Source organism: Centruroides sculpturatus, unplaced genomic scaffold, assembly GCF_000671375.1.
Source record: "Centruroides sculpturatus isolate CEXI.00-Female unplaced genomic scaffold, Cexi_2.0 scaffold920, whole genome shotgun sequence".
In the NCBI taxonomy this organism is placed as follows: domain Eukaryota; kingdom Metazoa; phylum Arthropoda; class Arachnida; order Scorpiones; family Buthidae; genus Centruroides; species Centruroides sculpturatus.
The window spans coordinates 309,587-328,985 of record NW_019385240.1 but is presented as its reverse complement, the minus strand read 5'-3'; the positions used below and the strand labels follow the sequence as shown (position 1 = coordinate 328,985).

General features: G+C 32.9%; 1 protein-coding gene across 3 annotated transcripts in view; it reads right to left on the bottom strand.

Moving 5' to 3' along the window:
* Positions 1–429: 429 nt before the first annotated feature.
* Positions 430–19,399, bottom strand: part of LOC111636601 (multidrug resistance-associated protein 1-like) — a 54,425-nt gene continuing 35,455 nt past the window's right edge. Inside the window, exons 13-28 of one of the 3 annotated variants that reach the window (XM_023381881.1) lie at positions 17,094–17,175; positions 16,839–17,032; positions 13,345–13,521; positions 13,118–13,285; positions 12,825–13,051; positions 11,897–12,059; positions 9,839–10,055; positions 9,450–9,760; positions 9,173–9,372; positions 7,761–7,887; positions 7,576–7,677; positions 3,122–3,268; positions 2,887–3,045; positions 2,352–2,518; positions 2,056–2,250; positions 430–617 (exon numbers count right to left, since the gene is read on the bottom strand). In XM_023381881.1, coding sequence (XP_023237649.1) covers positions 506–617; positions 2,056–2,250; positions 2,352–2,518; positions 2,887–3,045; positions 3,122–3,268; positions 7,576–7,677; positions 7,761–7,887; positions 9,173–9,372; positions 9,450–9,760; positions 9,839–10,055; positions 11,897–12,059; positions 12,825–13,051; positions 13,118–13,285; positions 13,345–13,521; positions 16,839–17,032; positions 17,094–17,175 — 2,748 coding nt within the window. In that variant the 3' untranslated portion in view covers positions 430–505. The remainder of the gene's footprint in view (positions 618–2,055; positions 2,251–2,351; positions 2,519–2,886; positions 3,046–3,121; positions 3,269–7,575; positions 7,678–7,760; positions 7,888–9,172; positions 9,373–9,449; positions 9,761–9,838; positions 10,056–11,896; positions 12,060–12,824; positions 13,052–13,117; positions 13,286–13,344; positions 13,522–16,838; positions 17,033–17,093; positions 17,176–19,399) is intronic. The other 2 variants (XM_023381882.1, XM_023381883.1) reach the window with 2 other exon arrangements.

Sequence of the window (19,399 nt, the reverse complement as noted above, 5' to 3'; positions counted from 1 at the left end):
TTTTCGCAAATAATACAGTCGTTACAAAATTCCTGTTCCGTTTTGCATTCGCATAACGTTTCGAAAACTACAGAATCTCAAAAATTTAAGATAAAAACAAAATGTGGACGTAACGATTAAAAATTGTACATTCCTTTAGGATTTACAAGCATAGATTATAACCAGATATAAAGAAATTAATTACGGCCAATCGATCGGGATATCTTAATATTCTTTACAAAATTTGTTTCGAACAAAAATGATAAATTTCGAAATGTTTTGTACACGCCTATAAACAATTAACAAATGTTCGGATTGGTTTATTTGTAAAAAGAATCTTTACAATGGGTATAACATTTTCATAAATAAACCCGACAGTTCGGTTCGAAGAGTTCGCTCCGTTGTATTCTTTTCATAAGAAACAATTTTCTAATCTTTATTCGAATTAAAGTAAGATTTTGATGGGTAAAAAATCCTTTACGAATAAAGACAATAATTAAAAAGAGCGACCGGGTTGGACGTCGGATCAAACGATTCCGGCATCTTTAGCCATGGAGTAGAAAACCGAAGATTTATTTTGAAGCAAATCGGAGGGAGAATCGAATTCGGCTACACATCCGTTTTCCAGTACCAAGATCCTAAAACAAAATATAATAAACTTATTAATAATAGAGAAATTAATGCACGAAAATATTATTTACATACTGTATATTGCTTTCTGATAATTCATTTATACACCATTTTAAGCATTAGATTCGAACACTCGACTATTTTGTTGTGTACATTTTCACTACTCTCGGCGTAAACCAAAATCTCTCTATGTTTATCATCACTTACTTCCGTAATATAACTTACTGTTATTTTATATGGAAAGTTAACCTTTTACAAATCAAGAAAGTACTGTATATATAAATTATTATGTTGCCGAGAGAAATCGACTTAACTGTAGAATTTTTGTGCAGTCTTTAGCACGTAATTTGCTACTTTCCAGATAGAGAAGGTCAAATATATATTTAGAATGCTCCTATTCTTCATTTTTAAATAATCCAGTCTTTTCAACGAAATTCTTCATTATAATTTTTATTGAAAGAGAAAAACGACTTGAAATAGATGTAATAACTGAATCACTAAATTTTTCAGAGCAGAAAAATTATATAAAACTTCCAAAATTAACAGAGAATTTATTTATAGTCTGCATATATTTACTAAAGATTGTAATGTGTGTCTGCTATTATCTACTAGGCGATTGCGGAATATAGCTTTGTAAAAATATGTCAACTTATCAAGCGCATCATTCCTATTTACATAAAGGTAAAACGAAAGTGATATCGTTTTCTTTCTAATAATGTCCAAAAGTTTTGTAATTTAAAATAAAGATTAAAGTACAATTGAAAAAATAACGTGTTTTTCCTTTTAATGAACTACCTTTCAACAGCAACCATTAGACCGTGAGTTGCTTGAATTGTAATTAATATTTTGTGCATTATTTTAAAAACAATAAATTATTCATTTTTACGTAAAGTTACCGTTTTGTTATTTGAATTTCGCGTATCTAAACAGTTACCTTGCCATTAAAAAATATATATATATAAATTAAGTTTCTTGAGTAATTTTCTTTTTACAATAGATGTGAGTGATTAACGATTTTCGCTATATATTATATTGTCTTTTAACGTCAACCGAATACAATTGAACCTCAATTATCCGAAATAATCGAGGCATATTCGGATATCTGATTATACTCGATATGGAAAGAATAAAAAACTTTAAATAAACTACAAATATTAATTGTAATTCTAGAACAATAATAGAAAAAGGCAGAAATATAATACATTCGAATGATAAGGATGTAAAAGTTATTAGTCATAATTTAGTTTCATACACCAGTACTTTTTCGCGTCAAAGATCTTCGTTTTATATACTGTTAGATAAGTGTTAATTAAACAGTTTCGACCTATGTCAACGGATTGTTATACAGTATACTACCATTACTTTCCACCTTTTAATATCCTTGTGGCAATTTTCAGCCTAAGGCTATGTAACCGAAACATCACAACTTTAGAGGCGAGACTTTACCTGTCGTAGTCGATGACGGTATTCAATCGATGGGCGATTGTTATTATGGTGCAGTGAGAAAATTCCTGTCGAATTGTGGCTTGTATGAGATCGTCGGTTTCTAAATCGACGGCGGCAGTCGCCTCGTCCAGTATGAGAATTTTTGTTTTCCTCAACAATGCTCGAGCCAGACACACTAATTGCCTTTGGCCAACACTGACATAAACAAATAAGTATTTCAGAAAACATTTTCGTAAAAATATACAATTTTATAATAATAACACATTATGAATATCGTAAATTTCGCTAAAACCTACCTCAGATTTTCTCCACCTTCCAGAATTTCGTGCTGTAACCCAGTTTTCAGCGAAGAAACGAAATTTTTTAAGTGAGAACGTTCCAGAGCTTCCCAAACTTCGTTGTCCGAATAGAAATCGAACGGATCCAAATTCATTCGTAAATTTCCAGAAAATAATACGGGATCCTAACAAATATTTATTCGAAAATGTTTGATAAATTCTGCATTATAAATTTTACCTTTACACATTATAACATGCTTATTTTCTAATTTAAATATAGTAGCCACGTTATACTGAGTGTAACAGTGAACAGAATGCGGAGAGAGAACTAAACTAAATCTAGTCATTAAAAACTAAACCTTTATATGTAAAATGTGTCTTAGTTATACAGAGGAATAGATTATCGCACTGTACACCAAGTATAAGTTTTGAAAAGTTTAGCATCAAGATTCTAACCTTAAAACCTCCAAAATAAAATCTCATAATTGAGAGAAGAAAAGATATTTTATCTTCCAATTATTGTCCAGATTTGGACCACTTAACGAAAGAATACCTGAGGTATAATGGTTAATCGAGACCGTAGATCGTGTAATCCCATTTTAGAAATGTCTAAATCGTCAATTAGAATTCGTCCGCCGGCCGATTCGATTATCCGGAACAGCGATAAAGTGAGAGATGATTTACCGGCTCCCGTTCTACCCACAATTCCTATCTGTAAAAAAATTCCTAGATATGAATACAAATCATTGGTCATTTTAAATTCAGACATTTTATGACGAAGCATTTACCTTTTCGTTCGGATGAAAACAGCAATCGATGGCCTTCAGAACCAGTTCGAGTTCCGGTCTGTATTGCAGAGAAAAATCGCAAAATTCCACTTTACCCTTCTGTGGCCAACTTGGATCCGGTTTACTTTCTGGTTTTTCCCAGGCTGCCTATTTACAGTATAATAATTACTTTTATTATATGAAAATTTCAGATGTATATAGTAGTTATTATCGTCGAAACAGTACCGTATTTTCGCGGAATACCGGCATGCCTGTCTCTCCGGGGGGACCATGAAATCAGATACAGTAGACCCCCTATAGCACGCGTTCATATAATACGGATTCGTATAACACAGTGAAAAAATTGCGATCGTATTCGTATAAACACAATAAAAGAGACTCGTATTATACGGTAAAACGTCATCGCTGACTCGTGTCGCGACACGATTGGTCGAATCTAGACCAATAGCATATATTGCACAAACCGTTGAGTTTAGACGAGCAGCGGACCTACTAAAAACATTTATTATTCAACGGCCATAAAAATTATATTTATATTAATGATGTCGCCAAAGTTTCGCGAATTTTTCGCAGAAAAATAACTTATCGGAAAACACGCGCACGCCGTTCGATACACCGCTCCACGAAGAAAACAAGATTAAGCAATGGCGTCGTCGAACGGTGCACACTCGGTAAGTAATCCTACAATTTTTGGTTTATGGCATAGTTTATATGGATTATTCTAAAAAATTATACGTGTTTTGGAAATGTTGAATCGAATTAGTCTAGAATCGATTAATTTTATGGGGGAAAACCTTTCAAACAGCCGTAATCCGTAAACTGCATACGTGCCGGTCTGTGGTTGGCTCATGCATTTAAGTGACTCGTAAAACACGGAATTCATTTAAAACGGAACATATCTACCGTGTTATTGGGAGGTCTACTGTATTTCTGTATGGTAAAAACCGGCAAGCCGGTTTAAGTGAGGTTATACATCCCTCTCTAGAGATGACATTTAAAAAAAAAAGAAAAGAAAGAAACGAGTTACGTCACGTAAAACCGAACGAGTTTCTATTCTAAAACTGTGAAACTGTCAACATTACATCAAAAACTACGATTATATGTTTACTTTCTTCATTCTGTCTTCCTTCTAACGACGTATAATACTCGTGTACTTCCGAAAGTGCTTTTTTTNTTAAATTATCTGATCTTATTTACAAATGTTTTCAAAATAAACAGTTTGACCGGGACCTTCTAAAAACTGGGCCCTAGATATTTGTCTCATTTGTCTATGTGATGATCCGGCCCTGAGTATGAAGGATGCTGCACTAACTCTGTGCCACGCTTACTACTGCTAGTCAGTTGTAAAATACTTACGTATTTTAAAACAGACTACTTTAAAACTGAAAGGTATAGTATTTTAAGCCAAGAAAGCCAAGAAGACCAAGTATTTTAAAACTGAAGGTTTTAAAATACTTGGCAAAATCTAGCCCATTTCTGCAACACATGTTTGCAGAGTCTGTTAACTAATATCACTGCTTTACATGGTGGCAGTCGTTACGTGACAGAATTGATGAACCTGTTTTAAAATTAGTTACACGGCTGCACACAGCAGTGGCTTCTTCAGCGGGAATTGAAAGAATTTTCTCTACCTATGGACTTGTTCATTCAAAACTTAGAAATTGATTTGGACAGGAAAAGGAGGCAAAGCTTGTTAAAGTTTTCAAGCACCTAAACAAACACTACTAAGCGTTGTAATTTCTGAAAATAAGGAATTCGTCAAGCTGCAGAAGCCACTGCTGTCAATCCTGTTTTGGTATTTGTACATGCAAATCTTAAAAACGCCATTGCATAAAGAAACATTTAAAAATGCTATATTTTATATTAAATAAAACATTCTGTACATTCTTGAGTCTTACACTGAACATTTTCTGTTTTTTTTTTTTTTTCTTTTTCTATTTTACTAGATCAAGCGTTTTATTTCCAAAAAAACCCATGTTTTAAATGTTTTAAAACATTTGTTTAAAGAAATGTTTTAAATCCGATGCCTATGTTTTAAAACGTGTTTTAATAAATGTTTTAAAACATTTTTTAAATCATGCCAACCCTGCTCTAGAGGGAGCATTTAAAAAAAAAGAAAGAAACGAGTTACGTCACGTAAAAACGAACGAGTTTTTATTATCAAAAACTACTAACTTATAATATGTTTACTTTCTTCATTCTGTCTTCCTTCTAACGACGTATAATACTCGTGTACTTCCGAAAGTGCTTTTTTATGTGTATTTTATTATTAATATTTGATTTAAAAACGCAAAAACAAACAAATTAAATTTAAGAAACTCGCGGCAAATTATTTCAGCTTACACCGATTAACGCAGTGTTTCTCAATTTCTAACGAATCGTCGCCCCATTCAACGTAGTATCGCCCCCTTCAATAAAACCGTTACGTAGTATCGCCCCCTTTACTATAAATTCCGATGCCGAGGGCCAAATTCGTACTGCATTGAATAGACTAGTGACTAGGCTAATGTTATTTGTTTAATTATTGTACGATATAACGAATAAAATATCTAATTATTCTTAATATAATGTTTTACTATATCGCCCTCAAAATATAAATTGTTACTAATCGCCCCCCTCAACATGAAAAAACGCCCACATGGGGGCGATATCGCCCCCGTTGAGAAACACTGGATTAACGTCATCTTTCTGTGAAATTTGAGTGGAAGATGTTATTTGTAGATTGTCAGTGTAACTCACACTGACTTAATACTGTACTACTACTATTACTACTACTTCTACAACTACTAATGTCAATAACTCGTTAATTGTTTTATTGTTTTGTAAACGAAAACTCTTTTCCCGATTTTAAGTNAAGAAACTCGCGGCAAATTATTTCAGCTTACACCGATTAACATTGTCCTTCTGTGAAATTTGAGTGGAAGATGTTTTTTGGAGATTGTCAGTGTAACCCACACTGACTTAATACTACTACTACTACTTCTACTAATGTCAATAAATCGTTAATTGTTTTATTGTTTTGTAAACGGAAACTCTTCCCGATTTTAAGTCGGTCAAATAGAATTTCCTATTACATTTAAAAGTTAAGGCTGCAGTTTCAACTTCTACCAGTAACGAGAAATGTGTCGTGGCGCCATTTACCGACACAATAAAGCGTAACTGAATTTTACACACAATAATGAAACATTTAATACAGCATATACACTGGCAGAAATTGAAAGTGTTACACCCACCGAGTATTGTCGAAGACATATGAAATTGGGACAGAAGAATCTCTTTTGAACGGTATTGAATGATCAAAAATGAAATGAAGTATATACAGTGATATGGAAATTATGGAGACATTTGTTATGAAAAATTGCTATAGTGTTTAGTTTATAAGTTGTGAACTGTGTTCGGGAACATGACTTTTTTTGGTTCACAGGTTGTTGGTGACTAGCTATGCCATATCAACGAGTGAGAACTCCGTACACCCAAATGTCTGACTTTGAAAGAGGTTGGATAATTGGCATGTCAGAAATGGGAGCATCATATCGTGAAATCGCCCGAAGGACTGGCCGTACTGCAATGTCAGTACAAAGAGTGGTCACAAGATGGATGTAGGAAGGGTCCAGTACTCGCAGACCTGGCACAGGTCCACGCAGAAGGACAACTCCACGTGAAGACCGCCATATTGTGCAGATGGCAGTTGCTGACAGATTGGCGACGGCAGCACAGATCTGAGTAGTAGTTACTGCCAGAGTCACCCCACAGACAACTTTGCAAAGATAGGCTTTGCAAAGTGTCGCACTCATGGATTGGCCTGCCCAGTCCCCAGATTTATCCCCTATACAGCATGTCTGGGATGCCGTGAATAGACGGATTACATCCCATAGCCATCTATTGCTCACTGTACAACAACTGACTGCACAAGTTGTGCAGGCATAGAGAGACATATCTCAACAAGACATTCAAGCACTTACAACAAGACATTCAAGCACTTAAGTGCTTGAATGTCTTGATGAGATTCAATGCCTGCAAGGATCCAAGAGTTTATCCATGCTCAAGGTGGGCATACCACTTACTGAAACATGTACCAAACAGCAATAAAACTTGCGTAATTCATTTCATTTTGTGTTAATTTCTTCTGGGTATGCCCCTGTACATGTTTACCAAGTTTCGCAAATTTCCATAAATTCCATCTGGGTGTAACACTTTCAATTTCCACCAGCGTATTAAATATTTCATTATGTGTAAAATTCAAGTACTGTATAAGTATTTCTCTCTTTTGTGTATAGAATAATGATATAAATATACATTTATTTATTTCAATATATATAATAATATTCTTAGTTTGGTAAAGTTGAAACTTTTAAAAATTTTATTAAAACAATAATTCTCTCGGAAGTATAATTAATAAATTTGTATAAGGCAGAACTATTTTTGATTATTAACAAGACAATTCTATTCATTACCTCTGTTGGAGTTTCGCTATATTCAATAACACGTTCTACAGCAACGATATTAGTTTCCAATTCCGAACTCATCCGAACCAACCAACTAAGAGTCGACGTCACCTGGAATCATTTTATGTAATTAGTATCAAAAATGACCTGCTATGTCAATGCATTCGCGCACACACTTCGGTTATATTACTTACGGGAAGAGCGTAGCTGACAATGAGACCTACAGAACCTGCAGTTAACGTATCTTTAGCCAATACGGCGAACAGACCCGCAAATAGCACAACACAGTTTCCACAAAATTCCAGATTGATAGCCAACCATCTGTAATAGCAAACCAAGTGATATTCTCAATTTAGAATTTTAACATTTTGAAAGTATTTACAAAATATTTTATCAATTAATCATTTTATAATTGTTGTGCTAAAGATCCTGAAATTATCTCTGAAATAATTTAAATTTATTATTAACAAAAAGGTAATAAAGGAATGATGGAAATGTTTTCATTTGGAAATATTGCGTAAATCAATGCAAATATTTAATATATTAGGCCTACACTTAAGAAGTCATTTTGTTCTACATTTTTATATCAAAACATTTCCTTCTAAGGTTATATTACACTACTTTCTTCTTTAAACATTGCACTAATAATGCAGATTATACTTGTAATTTTGTGTAAGGTTTCCAAAATTTAAATGTAGATATGCTAAATTTTTATTTTTATTTCTGAAATGTCAAAATCCAGAAACTATCCTGCAAAACGCTTATTTTAATTCATATTAAAGGCAAGAATGTTTCTGTAGCATTCTCTTACATGATATTGTTAAAAAGTTAGCTTATTGGCAATTTGTAAACTACACATTATATCTTTAAAAACTTGCATTATATTAAATACTTGATCTAATATATTCAAACAAATTTTACAAAACAGATAAAGTAAAAATAAGATTGTAGCTATATAATTTTTTCTTCTAATTTCATCGTTTCGCAAAAGGACATAACTATTTTCGCTCTATGTATTTTTTCCAAGTCACGTTAAAAACATCTCAACTGTGTTCGTACAATTAAATAACCAAATAATTATTAAAATTTTCCAAACAAATATTATGGCATATCATATCATTCTATTGTTACTAATTGTTTATCTAACATTAGAAGATAAATAGGTAACCTATTCCCAAATATTTATGTATTAAATAAGTTACCTACTTATACCTATATCTAGACATTTCTCAAAGGCGATACAGATCTTGAAAATAAGCTTTGATTTCCATCCTTCAATTTTGAAATTCTTGATTTAATAAAATTGTCATCGGTTATCTACTAGAAAGTGGTAATTGTTAATTTTTATTTTATAACATTTCTCTGCCCAAATCTAAATACAGCAAGAATCATGTTTAAATACATGTTTTTTCATAACAAATATTAACAATACTCTCGTTATGGACGAGAGCTGACTTACAGACTTTGTTCAAATCATATTGAAAAATCCTAATATTTTATAATACGATCGAGATAAACTTTCCGCTGCATTTCCAGATCTTAATCTTATAAATGTTTACAGAATAGTAATTATTCACATCGACAAATAAGACCTCTACACCATTACCTGTTAGCTATAGTACTTGGATAGTAGCAACATTGATTAATATCGACATTTTTGTAGCACTTGCTTATAAAATAGTCTTCCGCTCTAAAAGCTCTTATAGTGCTGACTCCCGTTAACGTTTCGGAAAAGTGAGAATAAATAGGCGAACGAGTGATCGATTCTAGTCGCTTCAATTGTCTCGAGGTCGGTATGTAGAACCTCTAGTGTTAAAAATATAATTACAGTTATTATCATATTAAACCCAATTAAAAACAGTTAAGTGTATACTGACAATTACCTGAACCAAGTAATAAAATATCGATAATGGCACGATCACGGCAAGAAATACGGGAATTTCGTAAGAAATAATAAATATTGTACCTAAAACCTTTGTGAAACACTGTATCCAAGATCTTAGCGTCATCGGTATGGTTGTATCGATCGTATCGATATCTTTTGCAAATCTGTTAATAATTCTTCCCAAAGGCGTTGTGTCAAAAAATGCCATGGGAGAACGAAGAATGTTGAAAAGAATATTCTGATGTAAACGAAACGACGATTTTATGCTGCCGTAAGCTAGACCGAAGTAACCTATCAACGACATTATACCTATTGAAAAAACAATCATTATTATCATCATCAAATATTTATTGTAATAATTCGTTTAAAAGAAAACGAAATACATACTTTGTCCAAAACCGAGAACCGCATAAATTCCGAGTCTGAAATTTCTCTGTGCCAAATCCTGAGATCCGTCGTCGTTAGGTTTGTCATTGCTCCAAACACTTAACCACATATTAGATCCCACAGAAAACATTTGAGAACTGAGTGTGCCAACAACGGAAATAACTATTATAACGATTCCCATAGGTTTAAAATATCTTTCGTATACCGAAAATTTTACCTGTTCAATGCAAATTAATAATTTTTAAAATATTTAAATACCTATAAAGACTAAGGCTATAGAAGACTAAGCTTATTTTTGATCCTAAATAATAACTATACCTAAAATATTGGCATAGAGTTTCGTTATGCCTTGTATAAAATTGGATAATTTTTACAGAATTTGTGCCCACTTTATCATCTGTAGCTCCAATATTCTCCATTTTACACTTGTACAAGATGTGACTATTGAGAACCTGCATCAAATGCACAATATATGATACTATCTGGCAAGTTTATTGATTTTCGGTCAATGGATCAGATTGGACTGGATGAACGGTATAAGGCAATGCATCACGTGAGCGACCTGCGTAGGGAGAACGCCACTCAAAAGTACTTTATGGAAATCTGATCTCTACGTAGCTGTTAGTAACGCAAAGAAAACCCTGAAAACTCCATGTGGCCAGCCCATTGGCCAGGTGCCAACCCACGACCTACTACCAGTGTTCTATGGTTTAATTCACTCGGCCACTGGTAGTTTAAGTAAATACAATTATTTAAGGAAAAAGTCATTAAAAATAAAAAAATTCTCGGTCTTTTGCATTACCTGTAAAAATAACATTTACTGGCAACAAGTCGTGTAACTATTCAAGCTGTTATATGAATCACAATATTTTTTAAATAAAATCTTAAGTTAAATAAACTTGTGTGATACCCTCTACTATAAGATTTTGTTATAAAACATTTTTTATGTTTTAATTATTATAGTGTAGCAAAAAGCGTAATTTTGAGTGTAGGAATAAGGTATATAAAAAATTGGGAATGTTAATAACAAGTAAAATCTTCATATATTAAGTCTGATCCTTCTCGAAATATGGCATGCGATTCCCTCTATCTCCCCATCCCATCGACCTTTAACCATCTAAACTTAATAACGTCAATGCCCCTTACATACGGGTTATCGTGCCAAATTTTGTTCCTTAACCTTTATCCAATCCTGAAATATATTAAACGAAATAGGCGGCAACACACACAAAGAGAGAGAATTTTTTTGCTGTATTTTTGACTTTCGAGTTAAGGAAGTCTCAAAACGTTGATATTTGCCCAAAACTGAAAGGGTGAAATTTGAAACCATTTCAATATTTTTTCTTGTTATGTATATACAACAGCCAGGAAATTAAAATCAAACACGTTATCGGAAAAACAATTTTTTCCCTGAAAATAATATTATTCTAGGCCAGTGTTTCCCAACCTTTTTGGATTAGACACACGCTTTGAATTTAAAGAAATTCTTGCGACATACCATACTTTCTAAAGTAAAAATGTTTAAAATTTAAAATAAATTACGTTCGATAAAAAAAAATTGATAACACAGAAGTTAAACTTACGGAGACAAAACTTCACAATTTTACAAATTAAAAAACTATATCAATACGTAAAAGTTGTATCAGTGTTTACACTGGTAAGCCGCGACGTCGATAAAAGCTCCAAAGAGTTGGTACGCCGCCATACACATAAACGTTTGCAACTTTTGTTAGGGGTTAGCTGATGTCGCAAATTTTGCAACAATTGACATTTTAGTGAATGACTCCTATCTACCACCGGCATCCCTTCGATGGGCAGACGATAGAAAGAGGAAAAATAAATCATATTTAAACACGAGCTTATTCAAAATTCTAAAAATATTTAATACGTATTTCTGCGACACACTTGAGGTGACACACAAGTGTATCGTGGTGCACACGGATTGGGAAACACCGTTCTATGCTCTTGCATATAGCTTAAGAAATCAGGACAATAGTTCTTATTAATTAGTAGAAATCTGTTACAAAGATTAAAAGCAAAAATGTATTTAAATATTACCTTTCCTGTTTCTGCAAATTCTACTGTTATGAGTTTTCTTTCCTCTTTAATTTTGTCTTTTATGCTTTGCACTACTTCAGCATCATTAATACTTTGAGAAAAATGTTTTTTATCTTTAATATCCAACTGATTTTCCGAATGTGAGAGTGCTCTCATTAATTCTCTATAAAATAAAAAGCGCCACAGATTTAAATATATTATTAATACTTTTAAAATAAATTTAAAAGCAATTAAAATCTTAACACAGTTTCATAACAAAATTCTCAAACGTTATAAGATACAGTAGACGTTCGTTAATCAGTCATTCGATTATCTGACACTGAAAAGTAGCCGACAATCCGAAAATTTATGATTCGTATGTACTGTACTGTACATAACGCGTGTCTAGAAAATTAGTAGTATATTAAATGCAGTATAAACCGATATAATAAAAGATTGATGGAATAACTACCTGCGGAATAAATTTGACCTTGTCAATAATGTAAAGACGTTATAAGACCCGACCTTCAAATTACTACGACAATAAACTGTTTAAATAAAGGTCATCCACATGGGAATTGGAGTTAGTCGGCCATCTTACTTTCTCGCTAATCTATTGAAAAACGCATTTAACCGCCCGAAATCGGCCTGTAAAATTCTCGGCTGTTTAACCCACAGATTTACACTAGTTCAATGCTTTTGAGAAATTCTGTAAATTACAGTGCATTTAACCTTCAGATTAAAACTCGCGCAACCGATCCTTACAGAAAATAAAAATTTAATAAGCAATAAAATTAAAAAGTTAGCAAACGATTCCACTCGATCAATTAAGCTTTTTGAATAGAAAAAAACGATTTTCGATTATATGACACCACTCCAGAATAACAGATGCTAGACTAACAAACCTCTACTGTAGTTAAATAAACTTTAAGAATTAATATATATTTACATTTTCATCGTACACGGATCATCTTGTTGATACATTATATCAGATATTAATGGGTCGTTATCCGCTACTTTCTCTTTCATATATTCGAGAATAAATTCCGAAAATTCTCCTTCTGATTTTAATAAATCATAGTAAGAGCCAATTTCAGCAATTTCTCCGTTTTTAAGCACTATTATAATATCAGTTTGTGGCAAAAACGTTATTCCGTGGCTAACCAAAATTCGAGTCTAAAATTTTAGAAATTTTTAAAATGAGTTTAATTGATTAAAAATGAATTTAAAAGTGTATGGCACCTTTTTTCGAAGAAGGCCGTTTGGTCCAATAACTCTGTCAAAAATATGTTTTCCTACGTGAGAATCGACTGCGCTTAATGGATCATCTAATAGATATACATCGGCATTATTATATATGGCTCGAGCTAAACTGACTCGTTGTTTCTGGCCACCACTTAGGTTAATTCCCTGCAAGAAACATTTTTATCAAAATTTTAAAACTATCATTACGTAACAGTAAAAATTACCTTTTCTCCAATTTCAGTCATATCTCCTCCCGGTAAAATATCAAAATCGGGTAATAAGGCGCACGCTTCAATTATGTTATCGTATTTCTTTTTAGAGAAATGGCTTGTAAATATAATATTTTGTCGAACAGTTGCATTTTGGATCCACGCTTGTTGTGCAACGTAGGCAAGTTTTCCCTTAAAAATACGATGAAAACTTTAAGCTACATTTACATTAGTATTATGAAAATCAGATAATTGTTTACATCTTTTTAGTTTCGTATAGATATAAAACTATTAAATGCGCAGTTGTTTCATAAATTTCTAATTTAGAAAACAAAAATCGTATTTTTATTGCTTTCAAAAAACATAAGTGGAAGACGTAGCATTTAACATGCAAAACACTGTCCTTCATCCATCCATCCAATCCATCCATGAAAGATTTTAACAACCGGCTTGCTTCATTTTAAAAATTGTAACAATCGAACCATTCCTACACGTCATTGAACTTTTAGTATGTCATTGATATATGAAATTATTTCTTAATCTAACTAAAATAAACGTAAAATACAGCTTTTAACGGAATTCCAAAAATTTATCACGTAAAACGTAAGTGACCAGAGGTCAGAGAGTGAAGACAAGCTAACGAGTAAAACCTTAATTACTACTTAATAACTTGCCCAATGATCTGACAAGTCTGGAGTAGGATAACCAAACGTCCCCCGATTTTCGGGAACTATCTCCGGTTTTGCAGTATTTTTAATATTTGATTGTAGAATCAATCTTTGAACAGAGCAATTTTATTAACATGTCAATATCACATTACCAATTTATAGATCATTAATAAATATATAAATTTCAAAAAATAACTAAAGTTCAATCAGTTTTAGGCCCTATTTTCATTCATTCTGAAATGTGTCCCCGGTTGGATTTTGCATATTATGGTCAGTCTGTCTACAGGGATGATTACGCGCTACGTGGTGTCGTCTTCTAGACCAGGGTGCCTAGTTAAGTGAGTAGCAACACGAATGCGTTGGGAGTTTCACGTAGTTCCAACCTGTTCAATGAGACCATTCATTGAATGCGTTGTTACACGTTCGTAATGCTATTCACGTTAATAATAATAATAGTAATAATAATGCTAACGACTATTAGAGTAAAATAATAAAATAATTATGTTACATGTAAAAAAATAAAATAAAATTACAAAGGATCAAACCTCTACCCTGTACTTCCAATTCCTAGCGTCTTAGCAACTGGCCTATCGCCATTCTGAGGAGGAGCTTAGAAGTTTCAAACTTATAAACATAACACTCAATTTTCAGAGGACCGTTTTTGGAAACTCTTGAGAAGTAAGTCCTGTTATTTGGAAAAGGATGCTCAGCAAGTTTCGATCGAATCTGAGACCCACACGGCTGACTGTCTCCTTGTTAGAACCTAAGATTGTAAACTGTTCTTTACATGGAAAGGAAGTACTGTAATTCGAATTATGAGATTATAAAACCCCTTGGCAAATTATATGGGGGATATGAAGACAGGTTAGTCAGATCGATTGGGAGGACGGAATAAGCCATTCAGTTGCTACTAGGCAAAGTGTCATGACCTCTGCCAGTTACTGTGAATCGAATAATCGAATACTCTGTAATANAACTAAAATAAACGTAAAATACAGCTTTTAACGGAATTCCAAAAATTTATCACGTAAAACGTAAGTGACCAGAGGTCAGAGAGTAAAGACAAGCTAACGAGTAAAACCTTAATAATTACTACTTAATAACTTGCCCAATGATCTGACAAGTCTGGAGTAGGATAACCAAACGTCCCCCGATTTTCGGGAACTATCTCCGGTTTTGCAGTATTTTTAATATTTGATTGTAGAATCAATCTTTGAACAGAGCAATTTTATTAACATGTCAATATAACATTACCAATTTATAGATCATTAATAAATATATAAATTTCAAAAATAACTAAAGTTCAATCAGTTTTAGGAACTATTTTCATTTACTGTATTCTGAAATGTGTCCCCGGTTGGATTTTACATATTATGGTCAGTCTGTCTACAGGAATGATTACGCGCTGCGTGGTGTCGTCTTCTAGACCAGGGTGCCTAGTTAAGTGAGTAGCAACACGAATGCGTTGGGAGTTTCACGTAGTTCCAACCTGTTCAATGAGACCATTTATTGAATGCGTTGGTACACGTTCGTACTGCTACTCACGTTAATAATAATAATAGTAATAATAATGCTAACGATAGAGTAAAATAATAAAATAATTATGTTCCATGTAAAATAAAATAAAATAAAATTACAAAGGATCAAACCCCTATCCTGTATCTCCAATTCCTAGCGTCTTAGCAACTGGCCTATCGCCATTCCGAGGAGGAGCTTGGAAGTTCCAAACTTATAAACATAACACTCAATTTTCAGAGGACCGTTTTTGGAAACTCTTGAGAAGTAGGTCCTGTTATTTGGAAAAGGATGCTTAGCAAGTTTCGATCGAATCTGAGACCCACACGTTTGATGGTCTCCTTGTTAGAACCTAAGATTGTAAACTGCTCTTTCTATGGAAAGGAAGTACTGTAATTCGAATTATGAGATTATGAAACCCCTTGGCAAATTATATGGAGGATATGAAGACAGGTCAGTCAGAAGATCGGTTGGGAGGACGGAATAAGCCATTCAGTTGCTACTAGGCAAAGTGTCATGACCTCTGCCAGTTACTGTGAATCGAATAATCGAATACTCTGTAATANTGAGATTATGAAACCCCTTGGCAAATTATATGGAGGATATGAAGACAGGTCAGTCAGAAGATCGGTTGGGAGGACGGAATAAGCCATTCAGTTGCTACTAGGCAAAGTGTCATGACCTCTGCCAGTTACTGTGAATCGAATAATCGAATACTCTGTAATACATCCAGATTTAAATTAAACTTGTTTTTTTCGAACTGGTGTGTACAAAGATATTTTTGTAGCACTGTTTTTTCACTTACCCACTTATAAAATGCAATTTGCAGATAACTTGACTAGATTTTCATTCCCACACCATTTCACTGACTGAGAACTTTACGGTCTGTAACGAACAATCTCTTATACGTTTTGTGTTTTTTTTTTCTACTCCTAAGAGAAGTTGATGTTTGTTCTGTATAGGTCAAGTATGGAGTCGTACGAAAACACAACAGAATCCCACATGTCTGTGCTCAATACTGCGTGCCGTTTAGCCCAGAGAAGCCATTTTCTATACCGTTTACTTATCAGTAATGGCTTCTTACGCCTATAAATCTATGTTAACAAATGACTGCACAGTTTGTGCACTTGTCTTCATGGCTGTCTAATAATTAAAAATTATTGTATTCAATTAAAACGCCTTAATGTAAAATGATACTACACAAAGAATTTATAAACAAGTCCATAGTTGAAGTATTAAACACAAACACTGACAGTTTTAAAGTTCTTCACACTGCTTTAAAACTGTTAGCATTTGTATTTATAAATTCTAATATTTTTATCTTACTTTAATATTCACTTTTCCAGTGATCAAATGCATGTCCCCAAGAAGAGCCGAGACGAGAGAAGATTTTCCAGCACCGACTCGACCAACTACGGCTATCAATTTACCAGGCGGTATTGAAATATCAATGTGTTTCAGTACTGGATCCTCCTTTTCCGACCAGCAGAATGTACCATTTTTTATGACTATGGAATCAGCTGAAAATAAACAATGTAATCAGCAGTTTTCATAAATAATTTAAAATCAAACAATACTTACAGTATGAAGAATCAGAAGTAACATATTGATTCAATTCTTCCTGGCTTAAAAACTTATTTATTCTTTTTATAGAAACATTAACCTAAATTGAAAATAATTTTTAATAATTATCAGGTATTATTTAAAATAAACTCAAATTCCCCAGATTTGTTTGATTCATTTTTTTTTTCAATTTATCAAAATTATTTAAATATTTAATAATCTTTCATATTAATTGAAATATAATCGTTGGAGTTTTTATACCAGTTTAAAAATGTAAAAAGTTATCTATGAAAAATAATTTCGTTTCCTTTTCTGAAATTAATCAGAAAATATCATAATTACGTTATTTATTAACCGTAATTCTTTTACCTAATTATTTAAACCTTACAATTCGTAAGAAAAGTTAAAATAATAAAAACATTCACTCCCAGTGAAATTCGTAATAATATACTTGGCAATAAAAGTAAAGCTCATGAGAATTAGAGCAAGACGTTTAGCAACGCAGTCAGAGTGTTGATGCTGAACTTGTTGCACTGCAAGTTCATGCTTTCACCAGTTCTACTTTCACTTGCTCTCTTGCAATAATGGTATATGCAAGGCACTACTAGACTATCTGTCACGCTGGAAAATGAGCCTTCCCGGTCCAAACGTGATGACACATGATGTGTCAGTCCAAATCACACCTTACCCAAGCTAATCCAACTCTTATATGACTAATTATTTCTTATAATTTTATTTTAAAATAAGTTCCTAAATAATTGAAATAATTAAACATCATCTCCTCTCAGTTAATGCCCAGTCTGTTCCCTAGTTGCACTCCTGATAAGGGTTACCAATGAGCTAAGAAAATGAGCTAATAAAGCAAGCTAAAAGGGCTAACAAGTAAAAGCTACCTTACTGTAACTTAAATAAAGCGCATTCTGAATGCATTTTAACCTGTTTTTCGCACCTTGTACAGAAAGCGGTTAATGGTAAAGATAGAAACCATGTTTTGACATCAATGCAGTCTACGCTGTAGGATATCAACTATGCGGTTATTAATAAGGTAAAGTTAAGAAGTCTGCAGGCGAAAATGCAATATCAAATAGTGCTTTTCTGACCATTCCGATGCACTTTTGCTCTTTAATTCTCGAAATTATCATAATTACATGGGCATCAATTCACAAATGATTAGCTTCCTTTCTAGCAACAGTTAGGATTTTTTTTTTTGTGGTTACCATGACATTTCAAGTTAATGAGCTAATTGTGATTTACTGCTATCGAGGACGATAGTGAAATGTAAAATTTTAGAAAGGAGTAATTTTCAAATTCAAATATAAAAATTGTTTCCAGTTGAAATATGTCAGCCAATCAAAAGTATAATTTCAATTCCCGAATTTTAAATGACTGAATTTAAGGAAATCGAATAGAAATCGTATAACCTAAATGTTAATACTGGAATGAAAAGTAACAAACTTCATTTGTAATCTATGTTCTGAAATTTAAAATTTGTAAGCTCATTAACATTGGTCCGTTAAATTACCTTCATAAATTCCCGATATCAATAATAACAAGCGTCAAGACACCCTTCTTTGGAAAAATGATCCTGCTGGTTGATACCACTGACTGGACTGTAGTGTAGTTTTTAAATACAAAAGGAAGTAATTCTTGTTTAAAACCAAGGAATGTTAAAAAAAAACAGTCATTGGAAATTATTAAAAACACTCAAAAGTGTAAAGGACGAACATTTCCGGAAAGCAAGCCACAGAACGAACATAAAAAAGAAAGGAAAAAGTTTCGCAGAATAGAATATAAAACTGGCATTTTAGAATGCACATTGAATTCAGAATTTTAAATTTTAAAATATAAAATGAAACAAAGAAATTTTATTGCTCAAAACAAAAGCAATAAAATTTTTAATCTAGATTCTTCGTATTGATTGGATTTATTATAGATCATACTTTATCTATACTAATATTATAAAGAGGTAATGTTTGTATGTAAGTTTGGATGTAGCAGATAATCTCCGAAACTACTCATCCGATTTCAAAAATTCTTTCACCAATATTTAGAATGGAACTTCAGGGTGGACATAGGCTATACATTATTCCGGTAAACATTCATATAAATTAAATTATATCATCTAGGGTTAAGGCTTTTATGTCCAACAGATGGCGCTACGAGTACGACTCCCTAAGTTTGCTTTTCTGTGAGGCATTATGCTTTTCTGTAAAAATGAACTAAAGCGGATCATCGTCTATCTATTTATATAAATAAAAATGTAATGTTCGTTTGTTCCTACCGATTCCTTTGAAATTTTGACACAACTCTGCATTCGAATACGC